The following is a 25354-nucleotide window of genomic DNA, read 5'->3' as shown; positions in this document are numbered from 1 at the left end:
TTTCCTATCGAGTCGGCCTAATTGCGAGGCTAAAGTCTGTAATTTGCCTCTCACAGAAGAGAGCTAATGACAGGTTCCACACCGCCGCCGTTCTGCGCAGGGCTGGGGCGATGAGCACACACACAGCCTCCCGCTCCAGCCCCCGGCTGCGCCACGGGAAGGACAGTGGGAGCCCAAAAGTTCCTGCTTGTCCCTGGAGAAGGGAGCTCAGGAGAAGAGCTGGGGACTGGGAACGGCAGCCCAAGGCCAACAGAAAGCTCGGGGAGGGGGGAGATCCGAGCAGGCGAGGGAGGGAGGTGGCACCAGCCCGGGTTTCTCCCCCCGCTTCTCAGATTCCCAGAAAAAGTATAAAACACAAAGGTCAACCACTCAGGAAACTCAGGCAATTATTGCTATTTAAATTCAACAACTCTTCACTGAAATAAGGGGAAAAATCAGACAAGTGCTTTTAGGCTGTAAGGCAGGCGAGGAGGAGAAACGACAGCACGGATTTCAGGAGAAAGTACAAAAAACCCTAGGAATTCCCTCGATAGATCAGACAATGTCTACTCCACTCTTCTGCTCAGCCACAGGCAGCAGAATTAGCCTTAAAAATACGAAGCAAAGCAGAAACCTGATCCTAACAGACACCAGCTCCCTCCCAAAACTGCCCCAGCAGCAATCACCTCTCTGCAGATACCAGCACCAGAGCCTGCCCAGATCCACCTCGCTCTACATCCATCTCAATTGCTTATAGACTGCTCCCTTTTAATTAGCTTTCATAATCAAATAAGTGTCTAGAATTAAGCAGCACTCTATCATGAAATGCCGTATAAAATTAACCAGCCATGTTCGGAGGTCACCGCGTCTGCCGCCGAAATGCACCCGGCACTGGGAGGGATACAGGTCTATTTAGCAGCGCGCAGGAACGGTGCCAGTAAGTGTAGTTTTTAGCTGAGGGGAAAGAAAAAAAAGAAAAAAAAAGTGGGGCCAATTAAAATTCCGTTTTGAGACCAGTGAGGTTGGATTTGTGCAAATATTTTGCATATCTGCTTAAGAGCATCTTTATATCATTTAAGCTAAAGTCTGTAAGGAATAAGACTGAATCGCTCTAAAGCACACTTACACCAAAATAAGTACCCACACGAGGACTCTTTTGATTTAACACTCCACCAGATCCATCAGGAAATCGGGGTAGCTATTGTGTTTAAAAAGGGTCTGATGCAGGAGGGGAACATGAATCTACCTGAAACCATGTTCGAAGTTTAGTCGAGTGACTTCTTCCCTGAACACCAAGCAAAAACACCCCTTTGGGGATGTGCCGTCCCAGCCACTGAAGCCCAGACCCCCCCAGTTCCTCCTCCTCGGAGCTGCTGCGCGTTGCTGGTTGCCGACAGCGTGAGCACAACCCTCCCTTCTGCACGCCTTTTGGCAGCCCGAGCGGCGGGCAGGACGCGCTCCAGGGCTGGCTGCGTGTCTAGGGAAGCAGCTTGAAGGCAGAAATGTCTGAGGACAAGAGAGACAGAGAGCAACACCTTGAAGAAGTATTTGCACATTAAAAAAAAAAAAAAAAAAAAATATAGTTCTTCGAGCTAGTGAAGCAGTTAGATCAGCACAGCTCTCTGCATCCTGCCTGGTAGGAGGCATCAACCCAGGCAGACCATCTCGCTACTAGAGGTCTCCTCTTTCCTGCACCCCATCCAGCTCCAGTGCCCGCACCATGCCCTGCAGAACTCCCCTGACCATCAGAGGACAGACAGGCCTGGAAGATCTGCTTGGTGGCAGCATGGTCAGTTCCCAGCCACAACCTCTCTGGAGGACGCAGAGCGTCCCTCCTCACAGACACTGCAAGGGGAGGGAGGGAGATGCTGTAATTAAGGTAGAATCCACCTTGCCAGTCATTATCAGGCAGAGTTTAGAGTAGAAAGCTGCTTATAAAAACAGCAGAGCAATACCTCAGAGCTAGAAACAGCACCAGAGACATCAACTTGGGTTTTCTGGGAGCCCTCTGAACCAGGCGGCATTTCACATCCGATCCGACAGTGATGGATGCGGTGGGAACAGAGCAGGTTCTTTTCTCCCGAGAAGCTCTTTTGACAAGTATGATCTTATCAAAGTTTCAAGCTTTTCATTATATTTCTTTTTTCTTTTTTTAACTCCTGCCTCCAAGCCGCACTCTGTCCTCTCCATGCCAGCAGGGAACAGTCACTTTCCCTGATCAATGGCTGAAGCTCCCCGCGGGGCTCAGAGCGGCGCCGAGATCTCCCATCCCCAGGGCACACAGCCTGGGCGACCCATCAGAGCGAAAGCAGAGCTGTGATTAATACACAAATACATCTAGAAATGTGCAAAACACAGGGGTAACATCACTCATACTCAGAGAAGGGAATATATGGGCATCTTTGGGCCTGGGAGAACACATGCAGAGGGACGGGGAGACATCCCAGCACCCTCGTTGCCTCTGCTAGGTCAGGACACTTCCACCAGCTCCAGAGCTTTTGCTGAGTATCGAAAGCAACAACCTGCCCAAAACCTGGGGGCAGCCCACCTCTCCGGCGCAGGCAGCACCACCTTCCCCTGCCTCCTCTCCCAACCTCCCCCCATTTGAGCTCCAGAAGAAAGACAAGCTTGGACCACCCTCTCCTCACCCAGCAGTAAACAAGCACAGCCACCCCCTTTTCCAAGGCCCTTTTCCCAGAGCACAGTGACACCAGCAGCAAACACACCAAACCTCCCCAAAACAGGCAAAAATCAAGACTCTTTAAAGAGCCCCATACCTTGTACCCAGGCTGTGCTGTCCCCCGTGAGACACAGTGGAGCCAGGAAGAGAAACCCTCCCAGCAGGAGGCCAGAGCTGCTTTTGTTAGCTGGGAACTCCCTAATTAGCCCAGGTGGAGCTGGGCTAGGGGAAAGGGTGGAGCTGGCCCTTCCTCTGAAGGAGAGGAAAAAGAAAGCCCTGGGAAGTCCCTTCCTCCCTGCTCCATCCCTGCAGCCTCAATCCCCACCTAGAAGAAGAGCAAACAAGGAGCAATCAGCCCTTTCTGCCCCAGATCCTGCCCCAGGCCCTGAGCCCTGGGGCAAGTACGGGCTACAGCATGTGCCCAGGTGATGCTGAGCTCTCCTCTCCCTGTCCTATCCCCTCGCAAGGACCCTGTTTGGCGCACAGAATCCCAGACTGGCAGAGGTCGGAAGGGCCCTCTGGAGATCATCCAGTCCAGCCCCCTGCCAGGGCAGGGTCACCCAGAGCAGGTGGCACAGGAACGCGTCCAGGCGGGGTTGGGATGTCTCCAGAGACGGAGACTCCCCCACCTCTCTGGGCAGCCTGTGCCAGGGCTCTGCCACCCTCACAGGAAAGGAGTTCCTCCTCACGTTGAGATGGAACTTCCTATGTTCAAGTTTGTGCCCGTTGCCCCTTGTCCTGTTGCTGGGAACCACTGAAGAGCCTGGCCCCATCCTCCTGACACCCCCCCTTGAAGTATTTGTAAGCGTTGATAAAATCCCCCCTCAGTCGTCTTTTTTCCAGACTAAAAAGACCCAAATCCCTCAGCCTTTCTTCATCAGAGAGATGTTCCAGTCCCCTCAGCATCTTGGTGGCCCTTTGCTGTCCCCTCTCCAGCAGTTCCCTGTCCTTCTTGAACTGGGGAGCCCCGAATTGGACCCAGCGCTCCAGATGTGGCCTCCCCAGGGCAGAGCAGAGCAGAGGGGGAGGATGACCTCCCTCGATCTGCTCACCATCCTGCTCCAGGATGGCCTGGAGAGGGAGGACACCAAGCCCTGTGGTGTCCTGGAGCATTTGGCCACCCAAAACCTGCACCATCATCCTAGAGTCACCTCCTGGAGCCTGGAACGAACACTCACCAAGAGACAGCAAACGCCGAGTGCAAAACCATGGTCTTTTATTAGAAATCTCCTCGTATAAAAATGATCATGCTCTACACAGTCATTGAATAATTCATAAACATCCAGGCACTGAACTTTGTTTTTTTTGTGTGTTTTTGTTTTTTGACTGGTCAGTACATAAAGCAGACATATTTCAATCCATATGGTCATCACATACATTAATTAACCACCTATAGAAATCAGCACTTTGAACACAGTCTAGGTTTTATTTTATTTTATTTTGTCGTCTGTTTTTTATTTAAATTTTATGTATTTTTATTTATTTTTCCTTTTTGCAACATATAGGATTTGGTAGGATACGGGAGAGAGAGTGAAGAGGGACGGAGGAAGACAGGAACAAAAGAAAATGGAAGATTAAAAGAAACAAAAAGAAAGAGAAAACAGAAGGTTCTGCACAACCACAAACAATCTCACAAATTCCAGAAAAGGGAAAATGTTGGGTCTCTATTTTTTTGTTGTTTGCCAAGATACAGGGAAAAAAAAAACCCCAAAGACTTGCCGAAGTCCGTCACCTCTTCCCCGCGCTACGTCCCCCCCTGCTCCACTGTTCCTCTTCCTCCGTGGGGAGGCATGCATTGTCACGGTGGTCGGTTGGTCGGTGGTTTGTTTTTATTCTTTCTTTATTTTTTGCTGCTGTTGATTGCCATCTTCCCCGGGAGCTCTGCCCAGCGGCCCAGCCGGCAGCGTTTACCCCGGCTGCCACCTCCCCATCCCGTCCGGGTGCCCCTCCAGCGTCCTGTGACGAGCGATGCGACCCAGCTCCCTCCCGCGTCGTGGCATCCGCAGCTTCCCTCTCCGCCAGGCAGTTGCGATGGCTGGAGCTAAATCGCGTGGTTGCTATAGCTGACGTAGGTCTGTTTGGTAGCCAGTGCTGGAAAGAGAGACAAACCTCACATGTATCGTTAAGGAAGTCCACGCTCCCTTTCTGGCTCCTGTCCCCTCACCCTGACCTGAGAGTCTTGCCAGGAGATGCTGGTGGGGACGTGACGTGGGGTTTGCTCATGGATCCAGGCAGCGCCAGCACTCGGGATCATTCCCTGTGAGGGCACTGAGCCATGGCAGAGGGGCTGAGCCCCACGGCAGCCATTGGGAGCTCTCTAAAGACAGTTCGTCCCGAAGAGACACCTCGGGATGTGGCGTGAGCTACAGGGGATGTGCTTTCAGGCTCCCATTCACTTCCTTCAGCAACCTTTTACAGACAAACCCGCAGATGCTCCATGTTGCTAAAAGCTCGGCTTGCCCCAGCCCTGCAAGAGCAGATTTGGGGTGCAAGCTGGGCACCCTGCACCCCTGGACGCCGCTCCGTGGCAGCTGGGAGCGGAGCAGCAGGGCACAGGCAGTGCCGGCAGCGGGTGGCACAAAGCCAGCCAGCCCGGCTGCGCCCTCACCAGGGATCCCTGTGCCCACGCTCGGGTGCTGGAGGAGAACACGGACACAAACCTGCTGCCCACCTTCCATCTTCCCCAGACACACCAGCCCTCGGGACGGGGCTGAACACACAAGGAGAGGGGGCAGCCATGGCTACAAAGCCACCACGCGTCCCACACTGACACCGGGGGAGCCGCAGCAAGGCCCAGAGCTAGAAAAACGCCAGATAGCAATAAATCCTCCTGCTCCCTGCAGGGCTGCACCACTGCCTTCAGGCTCGCAGGCTGCAGCATGTCACTTGCTTTTAGCGGCAGCCACAGCTCAGGGAGAGGTGGAAGCAGCAGCTTGCAACACCCTGGCTTGTCTCAGCGCTTCGCCCGGGCATGATGCTCTGCGGAGAGGCCACCATGAGATCCCCAGGTACCACGGGGCTCAGGAGACACACAGACACCCTCCAGCCAAGGACACGGACAAGTGCTGGGACAGACAGCAAAGCCCAAGACACCACGAGCAGCACAAATGCATCCTCTGCAGAGACCATCCCTACGGCACCGCGCAGAGGGGACGACCAGCAGCTCTCCCTCCGTCTCGGTGCCTCGCTGACAAATGAACCTTGCTGCAGATTTCAGACTGGTATTCCCAGATAACAATTAGATAGGCCATAAGAAATTAGAGCTGACAGAGCTATTTGTTAGCCGCAATGTTTTCCTAGCCAATCTGCCCATATCAAAGCCCTGTGAATTATTTATTCTGTTGTTTATTTAAGGATACGTGACCCGCCAGTGCCAGAGTGTAAAACGGCTCCTCTGTCCTGCGCTGACAACCCCACCATCCCTCCTGCCACCAGCACTGATGCCATGCCCGGCTCCCCACCTTGGCATGCCTTGGGAACGCGCTGCCAGCCCCGTTCGCGCCGAGCTCCCGTATTCCCCATGCGAGACACATCGGAGCCGGAGATGCGGCAGACGGGAGGCTCAGCTCTCCCTGCTCCCGGCATGTATGATCCTCAGAGGGTCCTGCTGCGAGTCCCGCGGGGGAGAAGGATGCTCAACGCAGCAGAGAGCATATGGGAATGTTTGGGTTCAGGTCCCAGACGAGGTGCTCGCTGCAGCTGGGCCTCCAAGCCCTGCTGCAAAGGGTGTTTGAGCTCTTTGTGCTCACAGAGCCCTGGCCAGGAGCTGCGTGTGGCTGGAGGGAGAAAAGATCACACATGCCAATGCTCCTGCAGCATCGCAGCCTGTGACACTGATGCCATGGGGGGTCTGGCACCAGGTGGCTCCCCAGGACTGGACATGATCCTGGCAAGCCCTTACCATGGGGAACCCCCAGCCTTGCATGAAGCATCTCTTGCACAGACAAAATGGGGGGGACAGAGGGACCCTTACCCACTGCCACATTGGGATAGGATCGCAGACCACACAGATCTGCGATAGCAGCTGACAAAAGCCACCGCCAGCATGGGCGGTGAGGGGGGTCTGGCCGTGCAGCTGCCCTTCACAATGCAGATAGGTAGATGAAAGAGTGAATTATGCAGAGAGACTGCCTACGGAGAGACATCGCGTACAGAGCGACTGCCAGCGAGAGCCATTACAGAGAGCGATGAGGATACGGAGGTTATGCACAGATGCCAAGGGATATTAAAGAACTCAGGCTGGAAACAGAGCAAGTATGGGATTACAAGACAATCATGGCTTCCCATGGAAGTGCTGTTTGGTCTCCATCCCACTGTCTCTAGAACCCAGAAACTGTGCTGGTACGTGAGGAACACTTATATATCTGTGAGGTTTTCTTCAGATTTAGCCCAAATAGGATTTCCCTTCTTAAAGGACCCCATCAGCATTGGCTCCAATCATTCCTTCCTCCTGCAAGGCTCTGTTTTTGGAAACACAAATGCAGAACAGCCATGCATCCACTTTCCCAGCGTTTTCTGAGCCCCCAGCCTCTCTTCCCAGGGGAGACGGATGCTCTGCCCCTGTGTCAGCCTTAGCTCCTGCCCGGCCCCCGGAACAGCCCCCAGGCACCGAACACCTTTCCCCATCAGCCACAGCAGAGCCCTCCCGGGAGCAGCTCTGTGCACCCAGGGTGGGCTGACATTAGGATCCTTCTCCGAGTGTTTGAGCAGATTTCCACGTGCCCCAGCTGGCATCTCATCCAGCAGCGGCGTGAGCGTGTCTCCAGCATACTTCCCATGCCAGCCACCGGGCAGCACTTCCCACGGGATAATGTAAACGGGCCTGGGGAGGGATGGGAGCACCAGGAGTAACCCCAATCAGAGGGAGGCAGGACACGTCCTGTCTCACCCACATGGCTGCTGCGATGGAAAACAGCTTTTCTCGGGTTAAATGAAGGAAGGGGGAATCTCCCCTGCCCACAGACAGGAGATGATGCTGTCCCCTCCTGAGAGCCAGGAATCCCTACACGTGATGCAGCTGGATACCCGGAGCACACCTCCCTCCTCGGGGTGCTTTGGGCACGGCGGGGAGCAGAGTGGCCCCCAGCCTGTGGGATGCAGCCCTTCCCATCCCGCCCTCGCTACTGGGGGATGGCGGGCCAAGCCATGGGGCAGGAGGGGCTGAGATGTCCCTTTGCCAAGGAGCAGCGCTGTCGGCATTGCTTGCGCCCATGGATGACAGCATGGCTACGGCCCACCAGTGAGCCAAGGCTTTGGGCATCCCGGAATCACATCAGTCCCCAGCAAGACCAGCTCCCCAACCCCACGGGGAGCCACGTTACCTTGTGTTTCCAGATTTTCGCAGAGCTCTGATTTGGCCTCTCCATTGGGGCGGAAACCTCCCTTCTGCGAGAACTTGTTGGACATGGTGGCCGCCGTCACCACCGCCTTGAGGCTCCGCTTGCGCTTGGGGACGTTCTGCTCCGGGTGGAAGAGGATGATGTACACCTTGGGCATGTAGAGCATGCCCAGGGACACCGAGGCACTCAGACTCACCGAGATGGTGAGCGTCGTGGTCTGGATGTACATCTGCAAGACACAAGGGCATGAGCTGAGACCCACCACGTCTCTGAAGGATCCAGAAAGGTTCAGCTGAGAAAGGAGGAGAGAAAACAGAGGGAAGTGGAAACATTGGGGTTAAATAAATGAAGGGGTGGGGAGACAGGGCTGGAAATGTTGGCAGTATTGGATCTCAAACATCAGACTCAACTTGTTGCATGGATCAAGGTGCACCTGGAGAAGCCTCTGACCCACTTTTGCTGTTTCCCCACCTGCAAACACGGGGAGGTTGTGCTGGTGCCCTGACCTGCGTTTCGGGACCCTGGCACAGCCTCCGTGTGTGCCCAGCCCTCCCAGCACCCATGCACGCTCCGGCAGCAACCTGCCGGCACCCCGACTCAAAAACATCACCAGAGACGGAGCCCCCCGCCCTCTTCACCCTCCCTCTCTCCTCCCCGTCACCCACAGCGCACCCCACCAGCCACAGGGCAGGAGCTCTGATGCCACGGTGATGGGCACAGCAAGGACACGCACAGCCAGGGCACTCCCCACTCCCCCGTCTCCCTTCAACAGGTAATTCCCATTCCCCAGCTGGCTCCCTGGGCCGTTGTCATGTAAGTCACATATTACACACCGACGCTGCCTTTCTGCAGTCAAAACTAATTTCACGCTCACTGTCCAGGACTAACAGTGACAGATGTTTTGCAAAATGAAAGCCCATTAATCTGACTGTAGAATAATCCATTTTTCTATGGAAAGCGTTTGGCAGGCTCCTCGCAAGCCGGGGGCATCTGAAGCAGGTGGCGACGGGAGGTGAAGAGACCCCTCTCCCTCCGCCCACCCCCACCTCTTGTCCCTGAGCAACACGGGAGGCCGGGCGGGAGAGCCCCTCCGCGAACATCCCTGCTCCGTCAGCATTCCTGCTCCGTCAGCGTCCCTGCTCCGTCAGCGTCCCTGCTCCCAGCACAGGGCTTGTCCTCTCCACCATCATCTCCTCTACCACATAGGTCCCTTGTTGGGCCTCTCCAGGCTGAGCAGAGAGAGTTCTCTGGGTCTTCAGGTGCCTTTGCACGCACCTTTTCTTCTTTTCCAGCTGTGCACAGATGCCGGGGCTGTTTTGCAAGTTGTTAACAAGGTTTTAGGAGGCTTAAAGCAGTTTCTGAACTTTACCCCATGGCTCAGTCACAGCTTGGTGTTCGGGGTTTCTTCTGCAGTCGTTTCCTGCATGGGATTTAGTGCCGGGCAAGGTGGCAGGACCTGGAGGAGCCAGGGGGCTGCAGCGTCAGGGGGGGCAGTGGTTCCCCACCTCCTTGGGGGCTCGTTTTCTCGTGTCAATAGAGCAAAAAGGTGACCAAGGACAGAAGCTGAGCACAGCGGCTCCACACGGCTCCCGGGGGAGAAGGTGCATGGAGGCAACTCCAAGCCATGAGCGAGAGCCAGTGGGAGGCAACAGCTCCCGGCCAGAGCTGCCATCCCACCCCAGGACCCGCAGTCCCAGGTGTGACCACGCAAAGAAACATTTCACTCTCTTCTCCTGCTTCAGAAACAAGCACACATGCCCAAAAAAGTGTTTCAACTCAAGCCGAAAGAAAAAAGAAAAAGCACCAAAGCTTGCTCTGAGTCAACGGAAAAGTTTTGTTTGTCCCCAGAATAAAACCTATTGCTGTCACATGCGCGGGTTTGTTTGTTCCACCTTCTCTCTATATATGCGCGCAGTCAATCTAGGCAGTTTTTGGAAATAAAAATGTCATTTCGTCAAGGAAAGTCAAAACATATCTCTGTGCCAGAATATCTGCTCTTCTTTTATTTTTCTTCCATTTTTTTTTTTCCCCTGCTGAAACTCTCCAGACTTTGCCGTGAGTGTCCTGGACTTGCCGGGAAAGAGGGCAGCGCTGGAAAACCAACTCCAGGCACCCCAAGCCCTGTCCCAGGGACTTGGCACAACCCTGCTTGGCACCAGTGTGACACCCTGTGGGACACGGCTGGGGCTCTGCAGCCCTTCACCCCCCCAGCTCTGCCGCCTGCCCACCCTCCTGGTCCTCCGCAGATGCCTCTTGGAGGAAGCTCACTTTTCAACCCAGCGATTTCCATATTTCCTGCCTCTGCAGCGACTCCCACCCGTGCCTCGGGACTCGGAGGCGTTTCGGCAAAGATGAAGAGAGCAGCTTGAGCTGGAGCTCAGACAAGACGTCTCCGGGCACTCTGCCTCCTCCGCGCCTGGGTCGGGACTCCAGCCCCCAGCGCCAGCGGGGACTCCCCTCTGCCGAGAGACCGGGTGGCACCAGCTCCAGGACCCCCCGTCTCCTCATCCTCCTCAAACCCCTGCAGCACTTTTGGGGTCTCAAGGGGCCGCCTTCACCCTAATGATCCAGTTGCCAGGAACAGCCCCGTTTTCTGCACTAACCTCAACAGCTTTGCGTCACGCCACAGCGAGCCCCTTTTTCAGCTCAGAGAGAAATATTTTTAGCCTGGAGTCTAAACACAGCCATGAAGCACAGCACAGTTAACCTTTTCCCACATCAAAAAAATGACCATTTCTCATGATTTTCGTTCTTACTCTCTTAATTGGTTTCCAATCCAGGACCCCACTTTGCCCTGCCGTTAACAACGCTCGAGCTTCCTCCCGAGCCCTTTGAGGTGCGCGCTGCGGGTTATAAAAGAAGTTACAGCTCCGGGTTCAGCAGCGTCCGCTGCTTCGTGGATGGGATCAAAGAACACAGCCTGTCTCTGACTCAGGATGATGACGCTGCGTCGAGGCATCGCAGCAACCCTAAATGACCCAGCACGAGTCCCCAGGCCCAGCGCTGGGCTCAGCCTTCGCCGCAGGGCTGGATGAGCCCGTCCTGCCCCGGGGGGAGAAGCCCTGGCTCAGGGCACAGCCCTGCACAGGTTGTGTTTGTCCTAAAGCAAATCTCTGCCATTAATGAGCAACCCCCTCCTCTAAATCCAGGCCTGACCCAGCTATGAGAGGTTTTGCACCGCCACGGGTGCCAGGGAAGGGAAAAGCTGCTCAAACCACTGGACAGTCCTCCTCATTTCTTCTTCTCTCCTTCTTTTCCCTCGCTGAAAGCAAATGTGATAAACAGAGAACCAGACAATGACACCGCTGTTCAGCTGCCGCGTTATCAGCGCAGGAAATTGTCTCTTTCTTTAGATCCTCTGTTATTGCTATTTCTGTAATCCGCTGGGATCGGCAGGGATAAGAGGTTCTTTTGAGAAAAGGCTTGGGGGACTTGTTATAATAATATGCCACCTCCATGCAAAGTTGTAGGCACGAGGTAAAGGAAAATAAAATAAAAATGGAGATTTTTATCCAGCTCCTTCGGACCATGAGGCAGCCTTGGCCGCAGGCTCGGATGGGGTCGGGCAGAGGTGCTGGGGGGGTGTTTGGAGGTGTGGGTCTGCCCCGTGGCACCCTCAGGACGTGAGCAAAGCTTCAGCCATGCTCTATGGGGAGAACAAAGGCCTGGTCGACACTCCTGGCTTTTCTTTTCCCAGATGCGTTGACCCTCCACGGAGCCCAGCGGGGCTCGGTCCCAGCAGCGATGGGACAAAGGCGACGGGATCCGCAGAAGCCTGGGGATGCCTTGCTGAGCATCCCGGGCAGCTCCAGCACCGCCGCGGGGTGACGCCAATGCCAACACCCCCAGTTTTCACCCCAAGGACACGCTCAGAGCCAGATCCTCTCTGCAGGCTGCGGAATACCACCTTTTTGACCTTTTGCTCCCCAAGACCTCAACCAGCAGGTAAAGCATCGAGGCAGCACTGAGGACCAGATTCCTCCGGCTGCCCCTTCGAGCGCATCCATCGCCCTTCAGCCCCAGCCTGGAGAGGCTCAGAGCTCCCATCCCACGGCGGCACGGCCGAGCGCCGAGCTGAAACACCACAAACCCCTCCCGGGATTGCTCAGCGGACGCCACGGCAGCGGCAGGCTTTAAGAAAGAGAGCTGCGTCCAAGGGGAGTTGGGAACATCACTTTTTCCGCCTCTAATCAGCTTGTTAGCAGCCTAATAACAGAGAAGCCCTGCACATTACAAACCCCCGAAGTGAGGCACAGCCTATTGTCGAATTGCTGCTTGACAGCCAGCTTTCGGCAGCCCTAAATTATCCCATGACAAGCTGCAGTGAAGAGGTGAGCAACCTTGCGCATAATCTACAATCATTATCATTTCCATCTTTATTACCCACAGTATGCTGAGCACATTAAGAAGGCTTTAAGGGAGCTTTTGTTTTGCAATAATTTCTTAAAAAACCTGCTTTCTTGTTAGTATCTCCCCTGCCATCTCATCAAAATGGAAATGCTGCAAAAGGCTCCATTTATTTCCTTTAATTCTCCTTCACACTTCCAGCCAGGCCAGGCCGGCTTGGGAGAGACTTTTGGGCTGAACCAAGGTGAAAGGTGCCTGCACAGACCCGATCTCCTCGAGCTCCGGGGTTTGATGCTCTGAGCAGAGCCAGGTCTCCTGGATATATCCGAAACTCCGGTGCCCACAGCAAAAGAGCTCTCAGCAAACCACCTGTGGCTCTTTTGCAATTGGTGTTTCCAAAAGCCGTGCCTTCAGCAGCTCAGCAGCATGGGGGGACACACTCGGGGGACATTATCCCAGTCGTGATGGATCCAGAGAGGGAATCCGGGCAGCGGGTCACTCCGGGGATTTCCAGGGAATAGCAGCACCGAGGTTTATTTGTCACAGGCAGCTCCGGGCTGGCAGGCATGAGCTGTTCGCGTTTAACATAAACGCGATTCTTGTTTTGGCTGGCAGGCAAAGGGGATTTGGGTCTCATTCATGAGATTTTTTTCTTCTTTGTTCTTGCTCCCTCTCAGTTGAGCACAGAGCTTCAGCCAGGCTCCCACGGGTACTGGCACCGGGACCACCCTCCACACCAAACCCAGGGGGCCGAGGAGGAGGAGGAAGACAGACAAACAGGTTGTTTTACAGCCCAACTGCACCTCTGGGATTATCTGGTCTGGCCTCGTCTACGCTGTGTGCAAAGTCGCATCCGGAGACGCAGGGGGATGCTCGCACTCCAGGCCCCTCCGCTCCTCCCTGCGCGGCTCTGTGCCACCCTGTCCGCCACAGCCAAGCCATTTGTCGTCAGCTCCGTGTTGCCAAACACACAGGTGTTAATTAAAATCACAGTGAAACAGTAATCGAGTGAGAAGCCGCAAGCTGCCGCCCGCCCCGGCAAGAGAGGGGACACACCGAGGGGTTGTCCTGCTCCCTCTCCTTTGCCCTTGCCCTCTGCTGCTTCCACCTCTCGGGGATTTCAGAGGACAGATCCCTCTCTCCAGCCTCCATCACTGACTCAGCACCAGGAAAAGGAGCCGGCTGGGCAGCACTCGGTCCCTTTTCCATGTAGAAATGGTGCTAATGACACGGGGGACCTGGATCTGCCCTGGGGACTCGTCCTCCCCCAGCCCACGGGGCAGCAGCCTGTGCTGCCCATGGCTACTCTGTCTGGAGAGGGGCGGTGGGACCAATGGGCACAGCAAACCAGGAGAGGAGGAAATGAAACAGGAAAGCCAGGAAGGAAGGAGTGAAGAAATCCACAAAAAATGGGAAAAGGAAAACGGGGTTGGAGGCAATGGTTTCTGCTCCCCAGTGGAGCAAGAGGTTTGCAAATCAGCACTTCCCACCACAATTCCCAAGGTGGTGGGAGCACAGAGAAGCTCCCTTCCTTGCTTAGGACACGTCAGCCTCTCTCAGCCCCCTTCCTTACAGCCCACAGGGCCACCAAACAGACCTCTCCCCTCCTCCCTTACCTTTTCCGCCGACTGCGACGTCCCAAAAAATATAGGGATGAAGGCTAACCACACAATGCAAGTAGTGTACATGGTGAACCCGATGGGTTTGGCTTCGTTAAAGGTCTCCGGGACCCCGCGGGTCTTAATAGCATACACAGTGCAGGTGACCATGAGAAGCATGCTGTACCCAAGCAAACAGATGAGGGAGAGGTCCGAAATGTCACATTTGAGGATGCCCCGGGCAAAGTGGGGATTTGTAGTCCGCTGGTCCTCGTAGTCAATGACAGAGTGGGACGGGTCCACGATGAACCAGATGCAGACGCCCACGAGCTGCAGCGAGATGAGGCTGAAGGTGATGACCAGCTGGGAAGCGGGGCTGATGAACCGGGGGGCACTCACTGACTTCTTGCCCTGCTCGAAGATGCGGTAGATGCGGTTGGTCTTGGTGAGCAGGGCGGCGTAGCTGATGCTCATGCCAAGCCCGAGGAAGATGCGTCGCAAGGAGCACGTGCTCAAGTCAGGCTCAGCGATCATGAGGAAGGTGGTGGCGTAGCAGAGGAAGATGCCCGTCAGCAGGACGTAGCTCAGCTCCCGTCCCGACGCCTTGACAATGGGCGTATCGTTGTAGCGCACAAAGGTGACCACCACGAAGAGGGTGGCGATGATGCCCACGATGGCGATGAAGACGGGCACCACGGCCCAGGGCGAGCTCCACTCCAGCTTGATGATGGGGATGGGGGTGCAGCTGGTGTGGTTCTCGTTGGGCCGCTCGTTGAAGTGGCACCGCTTGCAGTGGAACTCATCCAGCTGGTACTGGTAGCCATCGCAGCGCTCGCAGTGCCAGCAGCAGGGAATGCCCTTCACCAGCTTCTTCCTCTCGCCCGGCTTGCAGGGCAGGCTGCAGATGGAGCTGGGGAGCTGGCTCCCACCCCCCGGCCACAGCATGCTCTCCACCTGTGGGGCGAGATGGCACCAGCCCCACTGACGCTGGAGCCGGGCATCTGGGGCATGGGGGGATGCCCTGCTTCTGCTCGCAGCAGTGTTGCCCGGATCCCACCCCTCGCCCCATCAGTACACCCCAGGAAGGACCCCAGCCCTTCCCAGCATGGGGCCAGGGAGGCGATGAAGCTCTCCATCGGCCTTTTGGGAAGATTCACCACCAGAAACCCAAAACAAAGTCCCGCTTCCCTGGGAAAACTCCCTCTCCTCTGTTCTGGCTTCTCCTTCTCTTATCAGAGCTGCAAGTTGGATGCCCAGAGCCCATGGGATACTGTCACACGGACTGATGGAGGGTCACCATGGCTGAACCACAAGTGTGTAGTTGGGGGACACCCTCCCCTCTGACTCCCCCCAAGTTTGGCTGCCTGCCTTTGCACCCATGGGCTCCCTAACTGCTTTGCACCCATGGGCTCCCCTGGCTCCCAGCCAGGTTTACTACACCCTACGTGGCCTCAATGGGTGCAGGAGAAATCTGCAGGACCTTCCCCTTGGCATGGCCACACTGCCGGCACCAGCCAGCCCCCAGCTTTACCTTCAGGTGGAGGTGGTCAGTCCATTGCCCGATGACTTTGTACTCAGGAGTGGAGTTCCTGATCTGATACTGGTAGATGTCGTAACGCCCTGGCGCGTCTCCATTCTCGTTGAACGTCACGGGAGTCCCAGCGATGCCTGGAAGAGAGGGAGGGCTCAGCACCCACAGCACGGGGTGCCCTGGGTGATGGTGTCAAAGGGGGCTCTGCTTTGATGCCTCCCCCTTGGCGTGGGGTTTCTCACTGCTGGGAATGCCGCAAGCTGCCAGGACGATGCCAGCACAGGCACAGGGTGGAGGAAGCAACTGGGAAAAAGAAAACCAACCCCAAACCCAAACTGGTGCAGAGACCTTATGGTACCGATCCACCGACTTCTCCAGGAGCGATGCCAGGCACCAAGGGCCGTTACACCAGCTGGTTTACTACTTCTTTTAAGAAAGGGGGAAAAAGCAGCTTTAAAGCTAAATCAAGTGAACTGTGCAGATAAATGCTAATGAAAGAAAGGAAGAGAAAAATCAAGCAAGAAGGAAAAATAAATAAGAGACTGCAGAGCAGATCACAGAGTGAAGATAAATAGAAGTAATAAGGAGGACAAGACAGAAATTGTTTATTAAGGAGATAGGGCAGAGGAAAAGATGCATTTCCAGAGGAGATCTGAAGACAGACAAGGACACAGCGGCGTGATTCAGTGGGACCTCTGCCAGCCGTGAGCCGGAGGCGGCAGGGGGGAGCGGGCGAGGGGGGAGGCCAGGCAGGACGGCAGGGTGAAGGCAGGATCGCTGACGGGTTGGTCTCCAAAGGCTCCCAGGAGATGTGGAAGCTCAGACCTCCTCGTCTGCTGATCTGCTGCAAAACCACCCCGTCTTTGCACCCAGCATTTGCAGTGACCCATAACAGGGGACACCCTGCGACACCCAGCCCCACGGAGCCGTTCCTCCCCACCACCCCGGGGACGGACGGACCTGAGAAGTTGACGTTGCGGATGTACTTGAGCAGCTCCACGCCATCCACCGGGTCCATCCTGGGGCACAGCCCCACCTTGCCGGGGCAGAGGTTCTTGTGCATGTTGTGCAGAGCGTGTCCCATGGCGTAGACAGCGTCGATGACAAACTGTACCTTTCCCTCCTGCTCGTACGACGAGTCCTGGCCGATCCGCTCTCGGTCTGTGGGCACACGTAAAGCAGGGCTGCCATCTCCCTGCCGTCCCAGCTATTCCCCGCAAAGACATTTCTGCTGCAGCCAAACCCTTGCAAACAAGCCCGCTCTGGAGCGACGCGGCTGGAAACTCCAACCCCATTCCCAAAATGACAAACCCATCAGCCAGCCAGGGCACCTCTGTCCCAGCGGGAGGCTTATGCTATCGAGGCATGTCCCAGGAAGGAGCAGCAGGGCAGAAAGGCATCTCAACCAAGCCCAAACTCCCCCCAGAGCAACCCCCCACCTTGCGGATGTATTTCCCAGTGCCAGCCCGAGGCATCGGCTGCGTCTGTACTGCCAGGGCTCAGGGCTCCCGCCTCTCCGCTAGCCGAAATTCCTCCCGTCACCTGTGTGTCCCTTGTCAGGAGGGACAGCCATGGGGACGCCGTGGCTCTCACCCGAGCCCCTCTGAGCGCACACCAGGAAGGTTTGGGGTACACGAGCTGGCCGCCGCGGGCAGCAGGAAGGTGACGTGCAGCGAAGAAACATTCACTGGGGACATTCCCAACCAACCTCCCTGGAATGTAGTTCTGAATATGTGGGTGCTGGCACCCAGCTGTGCTTCCAAGAGCCCTTGGGATGTCACATCCCAGTGCCATGGGACATCCCTGTGCTCCCAGGTCCCCAAGCAGAATGCGGGCTGGGCTGTGATCGATGTCCCACCCTCACCCCCGTGGGTTGACCTCCTCCATCTGGCTGGGAGCTCCCACCAGCTCCGTGTCTATCAGCGGTGTCAGGAGACCGCCCAGGCAGTATCCATCACTGGCTGTGTGTCCTCCAACACTGGCTGTGTGTCCTCTGTCTCCTGTCACCCTGCGCCCCTTGTCACCCCCTGCCACCCTCCCACCCTGCTGACCCCACAGCCCTTTGCAGCCATCCTGGCTTGCAGGATCCTGCAAGGATCTGGTAATTACCAGCGACAGCTGCCTGCCTCTCCTGTCATAACCACCCTTAATGGGACTAGAAACATGTTAATCATTTAGCAAAAGACACCGATTAATGTCGCACGCTGTTAATTACAGCTAAGAAAGCGTCTCCCATGGGGTGACACCGCGTCAGGGAGCCACGGCCTCTGCACCGCTATCACCGTCTCTGCGGCGTGGCCGGGCACCCCGCCAGGCCACAGCTCCTTCGGCAACAGCCAAAGGGAAGGAGGGTTTCTCAGGGAGCCGAAGGCATGGCCATCACCCTCCGGAGAGGCAGAAGCAACCTAGAAAGCCATCCAAGGGTTTCCAAAATTAATTCTGGCGCCGCCGTGCACGGATGCTCCCTGATGCAAGGCGGGGTTTTACGGTGACCGCAGGGGACCAGAGCACAGAGCCTGTGCAGATGGGAACGAAAAAGGCACAGAGAAGCTGGGGTCGCTGACGCCCTCCCTCCCCGCTGCAGGAAGGTGGGACGAAGCCAGCGCTGGATGCGGAGCAGGTCTCCGCTGAGCGGTGACATCCCTGGGCCGGGACGGAGAGCGAAACGTGCCACTGACGAGACACTAAAGCAAATTGATAGCGAACTGACCAGCAAGAAAAGATGATATCAAGGAGGGGAATTTATAGCCCATCCTTCAAAGTTATAAAAATGCTTTTGGACTACGTGGAGATTACTCATGCGAAACCCGTCAAGTTATCCTTTCTTCCACGTTATTGACAAGGGCTATTAATCTTCTCCCTCAACTTTGGGCCTTTCCCTGCATTCATCTCTCAAGGCGCAGACAAGCCACTCTATCTTGTCAAGATAATTACCCATTAAAAAAAAAAAGGTGTAATAGACTGTCCAGGGGAGCTGAGCCCATGGCGATGTCCCAGCCCCACTGCCACCCCCGGCGCCGTCCTGTCGCCCCGCAGAGGATGCTGAGCCCAGGGGACACACGGGACTCAGGACACATCCCTTCCCAGCTCCTCGGCTTCCTAGCAGGCACCTCAAATCCCACACAGGTCCCAGCAAGTAAAACACAACCCGCTACGATAACACAGCTTGCGGAGGCTGGATTTTCCTCCCAAACACCCCTCCGGCTTGCAGCGAGCAGTGGGAGAAGCCCCTTGCCCCAGGCCCCAGCTGCTTTTTCCAGACGGGAATTTGCCTGGTGCACAGAGGGTCAACGCGGAGCAGAAAGCTGAGGCTTCTTCCCAACATGGAGACAATAAATCTCCACCAAACTCACAGTAGATTAAGGCCGCAAAAGGGATGTGACCCGGCTGATTATAATAGCAGGGTCATGCATCGTTCTACAGGGCTGATAATTAATTTTCAAGTGCATGATGAGCCTCTGCGGGCACCCCTCGGAGGACGGACGCTGCTATCTTCTCAAGCGGTGGATGAGACAGGATTAGCATCAATTCCCATCACATCGTCGGCGCTGGCTTTTGGCAGAAGTTAATCAAAATCGCTCACAGTGCTGCTCCAGAGAGCTGGGGGATGGTGTTGCCTCTGAGTGTCCAAATCTCATGGGAGCCAGGTGCACATCGTCGTGTTTTTGGGCAGGGTGAGCCCATCTTGGGATCAGGAACCGTCCCCCCACGAGGGATGCTCGCTCCAAGCATCTCTCTGCAACGAGGGCTCGATGCAGCGAGGCTGGCAGTGCCCGTTTGGGGAGGCGGTGGGTCCGAAGGAAAGCCGAGCAGAGGCATTGCCGGGACACCCCTGCCCGCTCAGACCCAGCCTCCATCAACAGGAGCCCTTTATCATCTTAACTACCCGGCCAGCAGTGCAAATCCTCCCCCGTTGGCCTCGCTGGGGCACGCTGTGCTGGAAAACAATCAGCGACACACAAAAAAAAAAACCAACCCCATACTAAGAAGAGACCAGAGAGAAGCAAAACAAAAAGGGAAAAGAATATGAAGACTCACAAATAAAGAAGGAAAATCAAATAAAAGCTCCTCTCCCCTCCGCCCACGTTGCTGCTCTGCATCTATCCGCAGAGGTGAGCGCGCAGAGAAATCCCCAGCCCTGCTTCAAAGCAGAGTTACCATCCAGCCCTGCGAAACGAAGGCCATTAATTAGCTCTTCTGGAAAACGAGTAGCCCGTAGGGCACCCTGCGGTCCCCGTGCGGGTCACAGTAGGGGACACAGCCCTGAGCCGTGCCCCGTCCTCCTGCCCTTGTCACCCCACTGGCCCAGCAAACCCAGCGCTGCCATCGGCTCCTCCGTCTCCACGTGCAGCACCCCAGCACCTCCCCGTCTGCATCCGCACGTGCGTGAATTATTAAGGAAGCGGCAGCTGGCAGGATCCTTTCCAGCAGGAGCAGGGGCTGGCTGTCCCCCAGGAGCCTGCCCAACCCAGGGAGGTCGGGGACGCAGCCCGGCGGAGGGAGCTCGGGGGCGGAGAAGGATGCTGAGGAGATCCTACTGCAAAAGCAGCCGGGAGACAGGTCCCAGCCTGATCCTGGTCCCAGCAGGACAAACTGGGGATGGAGCGCACAGATCCTGATGGCTGCTAGGACTGGTCTCGGGGACAACGTGGGCAGCTGCCAGCAGGAATCACCCCAAAACCTGGTGCCCACCCCAGCCCTCACCCATCGCCTTCCTCCCAGCTCTCCCATACAGGAACAAGAGCCATGAGCTGTCCTGTTTGGTGACAGGACCCTTCAGTTTTGGTTTTTGGGATGCAAAAGCCAGCATTTCTCGGTGCATTTTGGGCTGTACCCAAACCTGAAGCCCATGGGGGAAGTCAGTACAGTTCCCTCTATAAACCAGCCCCAAACAGGACATTTGCATAAGCCGTGCAAAGCACAGGAGCTCATGGATCTGCCCAGGCAGGTTATTTGCTTCATCGTGCGTTATTTCCCCTCTCCGTTTATCTGCCAAGCAAACATTCAGGAGATAATTTATTTGCTGACAAATTCAGATAATTTAAAGACAGTTCCTAGGACATTTGCCACGTCGTGGTTTCAGCTGCCTCCACTAATACCTTGGCCCTGAAATATTGCTTGCTTAAATGCTACATTACTATGAAGATGAAGAGATCAGTGCTCTGCAGGACCTGCTCATGCATTTCCTGGTGCCGGCGATTTCTTGATGCAACTAGGGACGATGAGGAGCTCTCAGCTACCCAAGGCCATGGCCACGGGCAAGTTTTCTTGCTGCTTACCAAGCTCACACCTATGCATTAGCCACAAGACTACTTGGGGAAGCTGGAAAGCCCTTGTGGGGACAAGAGAGGTCTCCCCAGATCCTTAGCTGAACATCTGGGGAAATGCCTGCAAGGGCAAGGATGTGGAAGCACCATCCTTAGAATCATAGAATCTTCATGGTTGGAAGGGACCTCCGGGATCATCGAGTCCAACCATACACACACAAAAAAAACCCCTACAATCCCTGCCACTAGAGCATGCCCTGAAGTGCCAAATCTACACGTTTCTTAAACACCTCTAGGGATGGTGACTCAACTCCCTCCCTGGGCAGCTGTTCCAGTGCCTGACCACTCTTTCAGTAAAGCAATTCCTCCTAATCTCTAACCTAAACCTCCCCTGCCGCAGCTTCAGACCATTTCCTCTGGTCCTGTTATTATTCACCTGGGAGAAGAGGCCACCACCCACCTCTCTGCACCCTCCTTTCAGGGAGCTGTAGAGGGCAATGAGGTCTCCCCTCAGCCTCCTCTTCTCCAAGCTAAACATGCCCAGCTCCTTCGGCCTCTCCTCATATGACCTGGTCTCCAGAGCCCTCACCAGCCTGGTAGCTCTCCTCTGGACACGCTCCAGCACCTCAATGTCCCTCTTGTACAGAGGGGCCCAGAACTGAACACAGCACTCGAGGTGAGGCCTCACAGAGGCACAATCACTTCCCTACTCCTTCTCATCCTCAGCAGTGAAATGGGGACAAAAAAAACTCCTTAATGATCAAACTTTCCAGGCACGGCCAGGTCCATCCGCCTGCTGGCACACCACGGCTTCCACAGACATCCCTCCCAAGGGGACGGGGGGGGGGGACGCGCAAATGTCCCCAAGTCCTGCCACGTCGCAGCCTGCGAGCCGCCGCGGCGTTATCAGTCTTCAGGCGGTGCCAGGCAGGCAGTAAATCTCTCCCATCTCTCAGTAAACATGTCACCTCCTGGAGCCTCCAACCATCACCTCGGCAGCAGCGCTGTCAGCAAGACAGATCCCCTGGTTGCCTTGTTTATTGCACTAATCCCTACAAGTCTCTTTTAGCTGGAAATGGCTAAAAATGCATAGTTGGGGGGTGAAAAGGGAGCCCGGATCAGGCTCTGCTGGGACAAGGTTTCCTGCGTGGAGTGGCAGCAAAGCAGTTTGGAAGGAGACACGGGCAAACACTGCTCCAGCAACACCCCAGGGCGACCGCTGCCATCTCCGGGCACCCCCGCACCCCCCCGTGGGGCAGCACCTTCCCTGCAGGCACGGGTACGAGCTGGACCCTGACCCTGCGCTATCAACTGGGGTCACTTCTCTGCAAGCACCCCACTTTTAGCCTGCACAGGTGAGAGAGGAGCTGCTTGCCAGGGAGCAAGGACGCACCGGTGGCTTCATGCCTTCCACAGGACAACAGTGCTTCTGCCAAGCACATGAGGGGAAAGAGGGTCACTTTGATGATGATCCGAGGGCTGGAGCCCCTCTGCTGTGGGGACAGGCTGAGAGAGCTGGGGGGGTTCAGCCTGGAGAAGAGAAGGCTCCGGGGAGACCTTCCAGCCCCTTCCAGTCCCTAAAGGGGCTCCAAGAAAGCTGTGAAGGGACTTGGGATCAGGGAGCGTAATGACAGGACGAGGGGGAACGGTTTCAAACTGGAGGAGGGTAGATTTAGATTGGATATTAGGAAGAAATTCTTTGCTGTAAGGGTGGTGAGACACTGGAACCAGTTGCCCAGGGAGGCTGTGGCTGCCCCATCCCTGGAGGGGTCCAAGGCCAGGCTGGATGAGGCTTTGAGCAGCCAGGTCTAGTGGGAGGTGTCCCTGCCCAGGGCAGGGGCTTGGAACTAGATGATCTTTGAGGTCCCTTCCAACCTGAACTATTCTATGATTCTATAACTTTGAGGGTGGCAGAGCACTGGCACAGGCTACCCAGAGAGATGGTGGAGTCTCCTTCTCTGGAGATACTCAAACCCCACCTGGACACGTTCTTGTGCAACCTGCTCTGGGTGACCCAGCTTTGGCAGGGCGTTGGACTTGATGATCTCTAGAGGTCCCTTCCAACCCCAGCCGTTCTGTGATTTTATGAAGAAGCAGTAGTCCAAATGCTGCGAAACAACGCAGAACTCAGTCCCAAACCCCCCAGTTCTGGGTGGCTTTGTACCCGCAGAAGACGAGGCCAAGGGAAGGGCGATGTGCAAGAAGCACGTGTGAGAGGGAGCAGCCCTGGGAGCTTTGCGCGGGGACGGTGCCTTTGCACGCACACAAACCACCCAGGCTCCACACGCTTCCTCAAGCACACACAGCGCATTGGGATGCACAAAAGCATTTTTGTGCAGCACTCCGGTCCACTTTTAAGCCACTCACCGCCATCACGAGCCCAGCAGACACCCGAGCGCCCGTGCAGGCAAGCAGCTCTGCATCGCCCACCTTCCCCACGCCGCGGAAGCCCCCGGCGTTTCTCCAGCCTTCCCCAAATTCCCACCTGCCTTTGATGCTTAGTCCGAAAAAACCACACTCACAACCGAGACCGCCACGCACGGAGCATTAATTGTCACGTAACTGCCTTGGAGCTGGGCTGGCAGCTCCGGAGCAATAGGGACATGGCTGGGCTGAAAGGCCATAAGGGGAAAGCGAAACTTTTCTAACGCCTGCCCTGGGCTCTCTGCCATCGCCTTCACGTCCCCCTGCACCCCGTGTGATACAGCAGCACACCCTCCCCCGCGAGGCTCCACTCGCCCACAGCATCCCCACAGCTCTTACTGGTGCACTTCTTGATGCTGCTGCCCTTCTTCAGCGCGTGCCGGCTCAGCTTGCAGTGGAAATTTTCCTCCCAAAACTCAGCGAACCAGATGTTTCGGCGGTTGTTGTCCAGCGTCCTGCTGGAGAAGTAGCGGTCGAAACCTGCCCGGGGAAGAGGGGACAAATCTCTGGGATGGCAGAGAGATGCTTAACATGGCCCAAAACCCCCCAAAAGAGGGGAAGGAGGGTCTCGTGAGCAATGGGGTCTAGGGACACACAAAGGTACGGTGGGTTCGTGTCCCAGCTGCCACCCGGGCAAAGCTGCAGGCTGGAAAACCCACTCAGGAAAGGCCCACTGCAAAATACAGTGTTTCAAAGCCAAAACCTTGTGGTTTAGGGGATGCCATCGCGGGGGACAGCCAACCCAGGGAAGAGGGACCCCACCGAGCGCAGCCCCTTACCTTTGACAGAGACCCGCTTGGGCAGGATGGTGACAGAGCCCTCGGCCACCTCCTCCAGGTGCAGGACGGGGGAAATTTTGGAGCCCCAGCTGTCCGAGCCCATCCAGATGAAGTGGCCCGTCTGGTTCGCCCTCTTGGCCGCCTCTAGCACCCTTCTGCCGAGAGAAGCAACAGGCGCTGGCGCTCGCCGGGGCACCGGCTTCGTGTCTGGCCCCACGGAAGCAGGGATGCTGGCACGGGGCAGGGCTCGGCACCGCCTGCATCTCCTGCTCCAGGCACTCAGCCGGCACCAGGCACAACCCGGTCCATACAGATTCATGAGATCAAACCATGGTGCTCCCACACCCTCTGTCCTCCCCAGCCCGAGCACACAGGCTGCTTCTCCTGCCTCATTTGCATATTTGCTGACTGGTAATTGAATTTCCCCCTTAATTACCCAACATTAGGGGGGAAAAAAAAAAAATCAGGTTATGCCGCAGCAGGCAGGAAAAGCAGCAGCACTGGAAAGTGCGCGTGGGCTCCCATCAGCATTGCAAGGCACGGGAGAGAGCCAGCCAGTGCTACCAGTGCCCAGGCAAGAGCTAAACTGGGCTCAACTGGGCAGCTGAGCAGCAGTGGGGAGCTGGAGAAGCCATCCGTCCTGCCGAGCATCCCTCATCACGGCCAGACGCTCAGCCACACACACTTGCACGCTCCACCAGCGTCAGCCAGTTCAGAAAAATCCGTAGCAGTGGATGGGAGCTTTCCTGGATCTGGCCCTCCGGACTCGTTTTTCCCAGGGCTCGCTGTCCCCTCGGGGGCTTGTGTGGGTCCCCAGCCCCGTGGGAGCGGGGCCCGGGGCAGCTTCATCTCCCCCTCTCCCCGTTCAGCGAGGAGGCAGGTTTGTGACTCACCCCCCGCCATCGGGAGCTGATCATTTCAAGTCCAGATGGTGTTTGAAACGCATAATAAGGAAAAAAACAAACCATACAAATCGAGCGGAGACAAGACAGGGAGAGGCAGGCGTGCTCTGGGAGCCGGGGGCCAGCAAGCAGCCGGGGAGCCGTGCCGGCTGCTCCGTGCTCATCCCGGGTCGCCCCAAGCTCCTGGCAGGGGGTCAGCAAAGCCCACGTCCCACTCCCAGCACAAGAAGCATCTCCAGCTTCCTGCAATCCTTGTCCCACTCCGAACACAGGCAGCATCTCCAGATGCCTGCGGTCCGTGTCCATCTCCCAGCACAAGCAGCATCTCCAGATGCCCGCGGTCCTTGTCCCGCTCCGAACACACGCAGCATCTCCAGCTGCCCGCGGTCCTTGTCCCACTCCGAACACACGCAGCATCTCCAGATGCCCACGGTCCTTGTCCCACTCCAAACACACGCAGCATCTCCAGATGCCGGCGGTCCTTGTCCCTCTCCCAGCACAAGCAGCA

General features: G+C 56.3%; 1 protein-coding gene across 3 annotated transcripts in view; it reads right to left on the bottom strand.

The window, feature by feature from the left end:
* Positions 1–3858: 3858 nt before the first annotated feature.
* Positions 3859–25354, bottom strand: part of GRM4 (glutamate metabotropic receptor 4) — a 52654-nt gene continuing 31158 nt past the window's right edge. For all 3 annotated transcript variants that reach the window (XM_074564210.1, XM_074564212.1, XM_074564211.1), the window contains exons 5-11: positions 23945–24099; positions 23505–23645; positions 16435–16635; positions 15475–15611; positions 13962–14897; positions 7981–8227; positions 3859–4750 (exon numbers count right to left, since the gene is read on the bottom strand). In XM_074564210.1, the coding sequence (XP_074420311.1) occupies positions 4701–4750; positions 7981–8227; positions 13962–14897; positions 15475–15611; positions 16435–16635; positions 23505–23645; positions 23945–24099 (1867 nt within the window). In that variant the 3' untranslated portion in view covers positions 3859–4700. The remainder of the gene's footprint in view (positions 4751–7980; positions 8228–13961; positions 14898–15474; positions 15612–16434; positions 16636–23504; positions 23646–23944; positions 24100–25354) is intronic.

This window comes from Larus michahellis, chromosome 21 (genome assembly GCF_964199755.1).
Source record: "Larus michahellis chromosome 21, bLarMic1.1, whole genome shotgun sequence".
Taxonomy (NCBI): domain Eukaryota; kingdom Metazoa; phylum Chordata; class Aves; order Charadriiformes; family Laridae; genus Larus; species Larus michahellis.
This window is presented reverse-complemented; position numbering and strand designations above follow the sequence as displayed.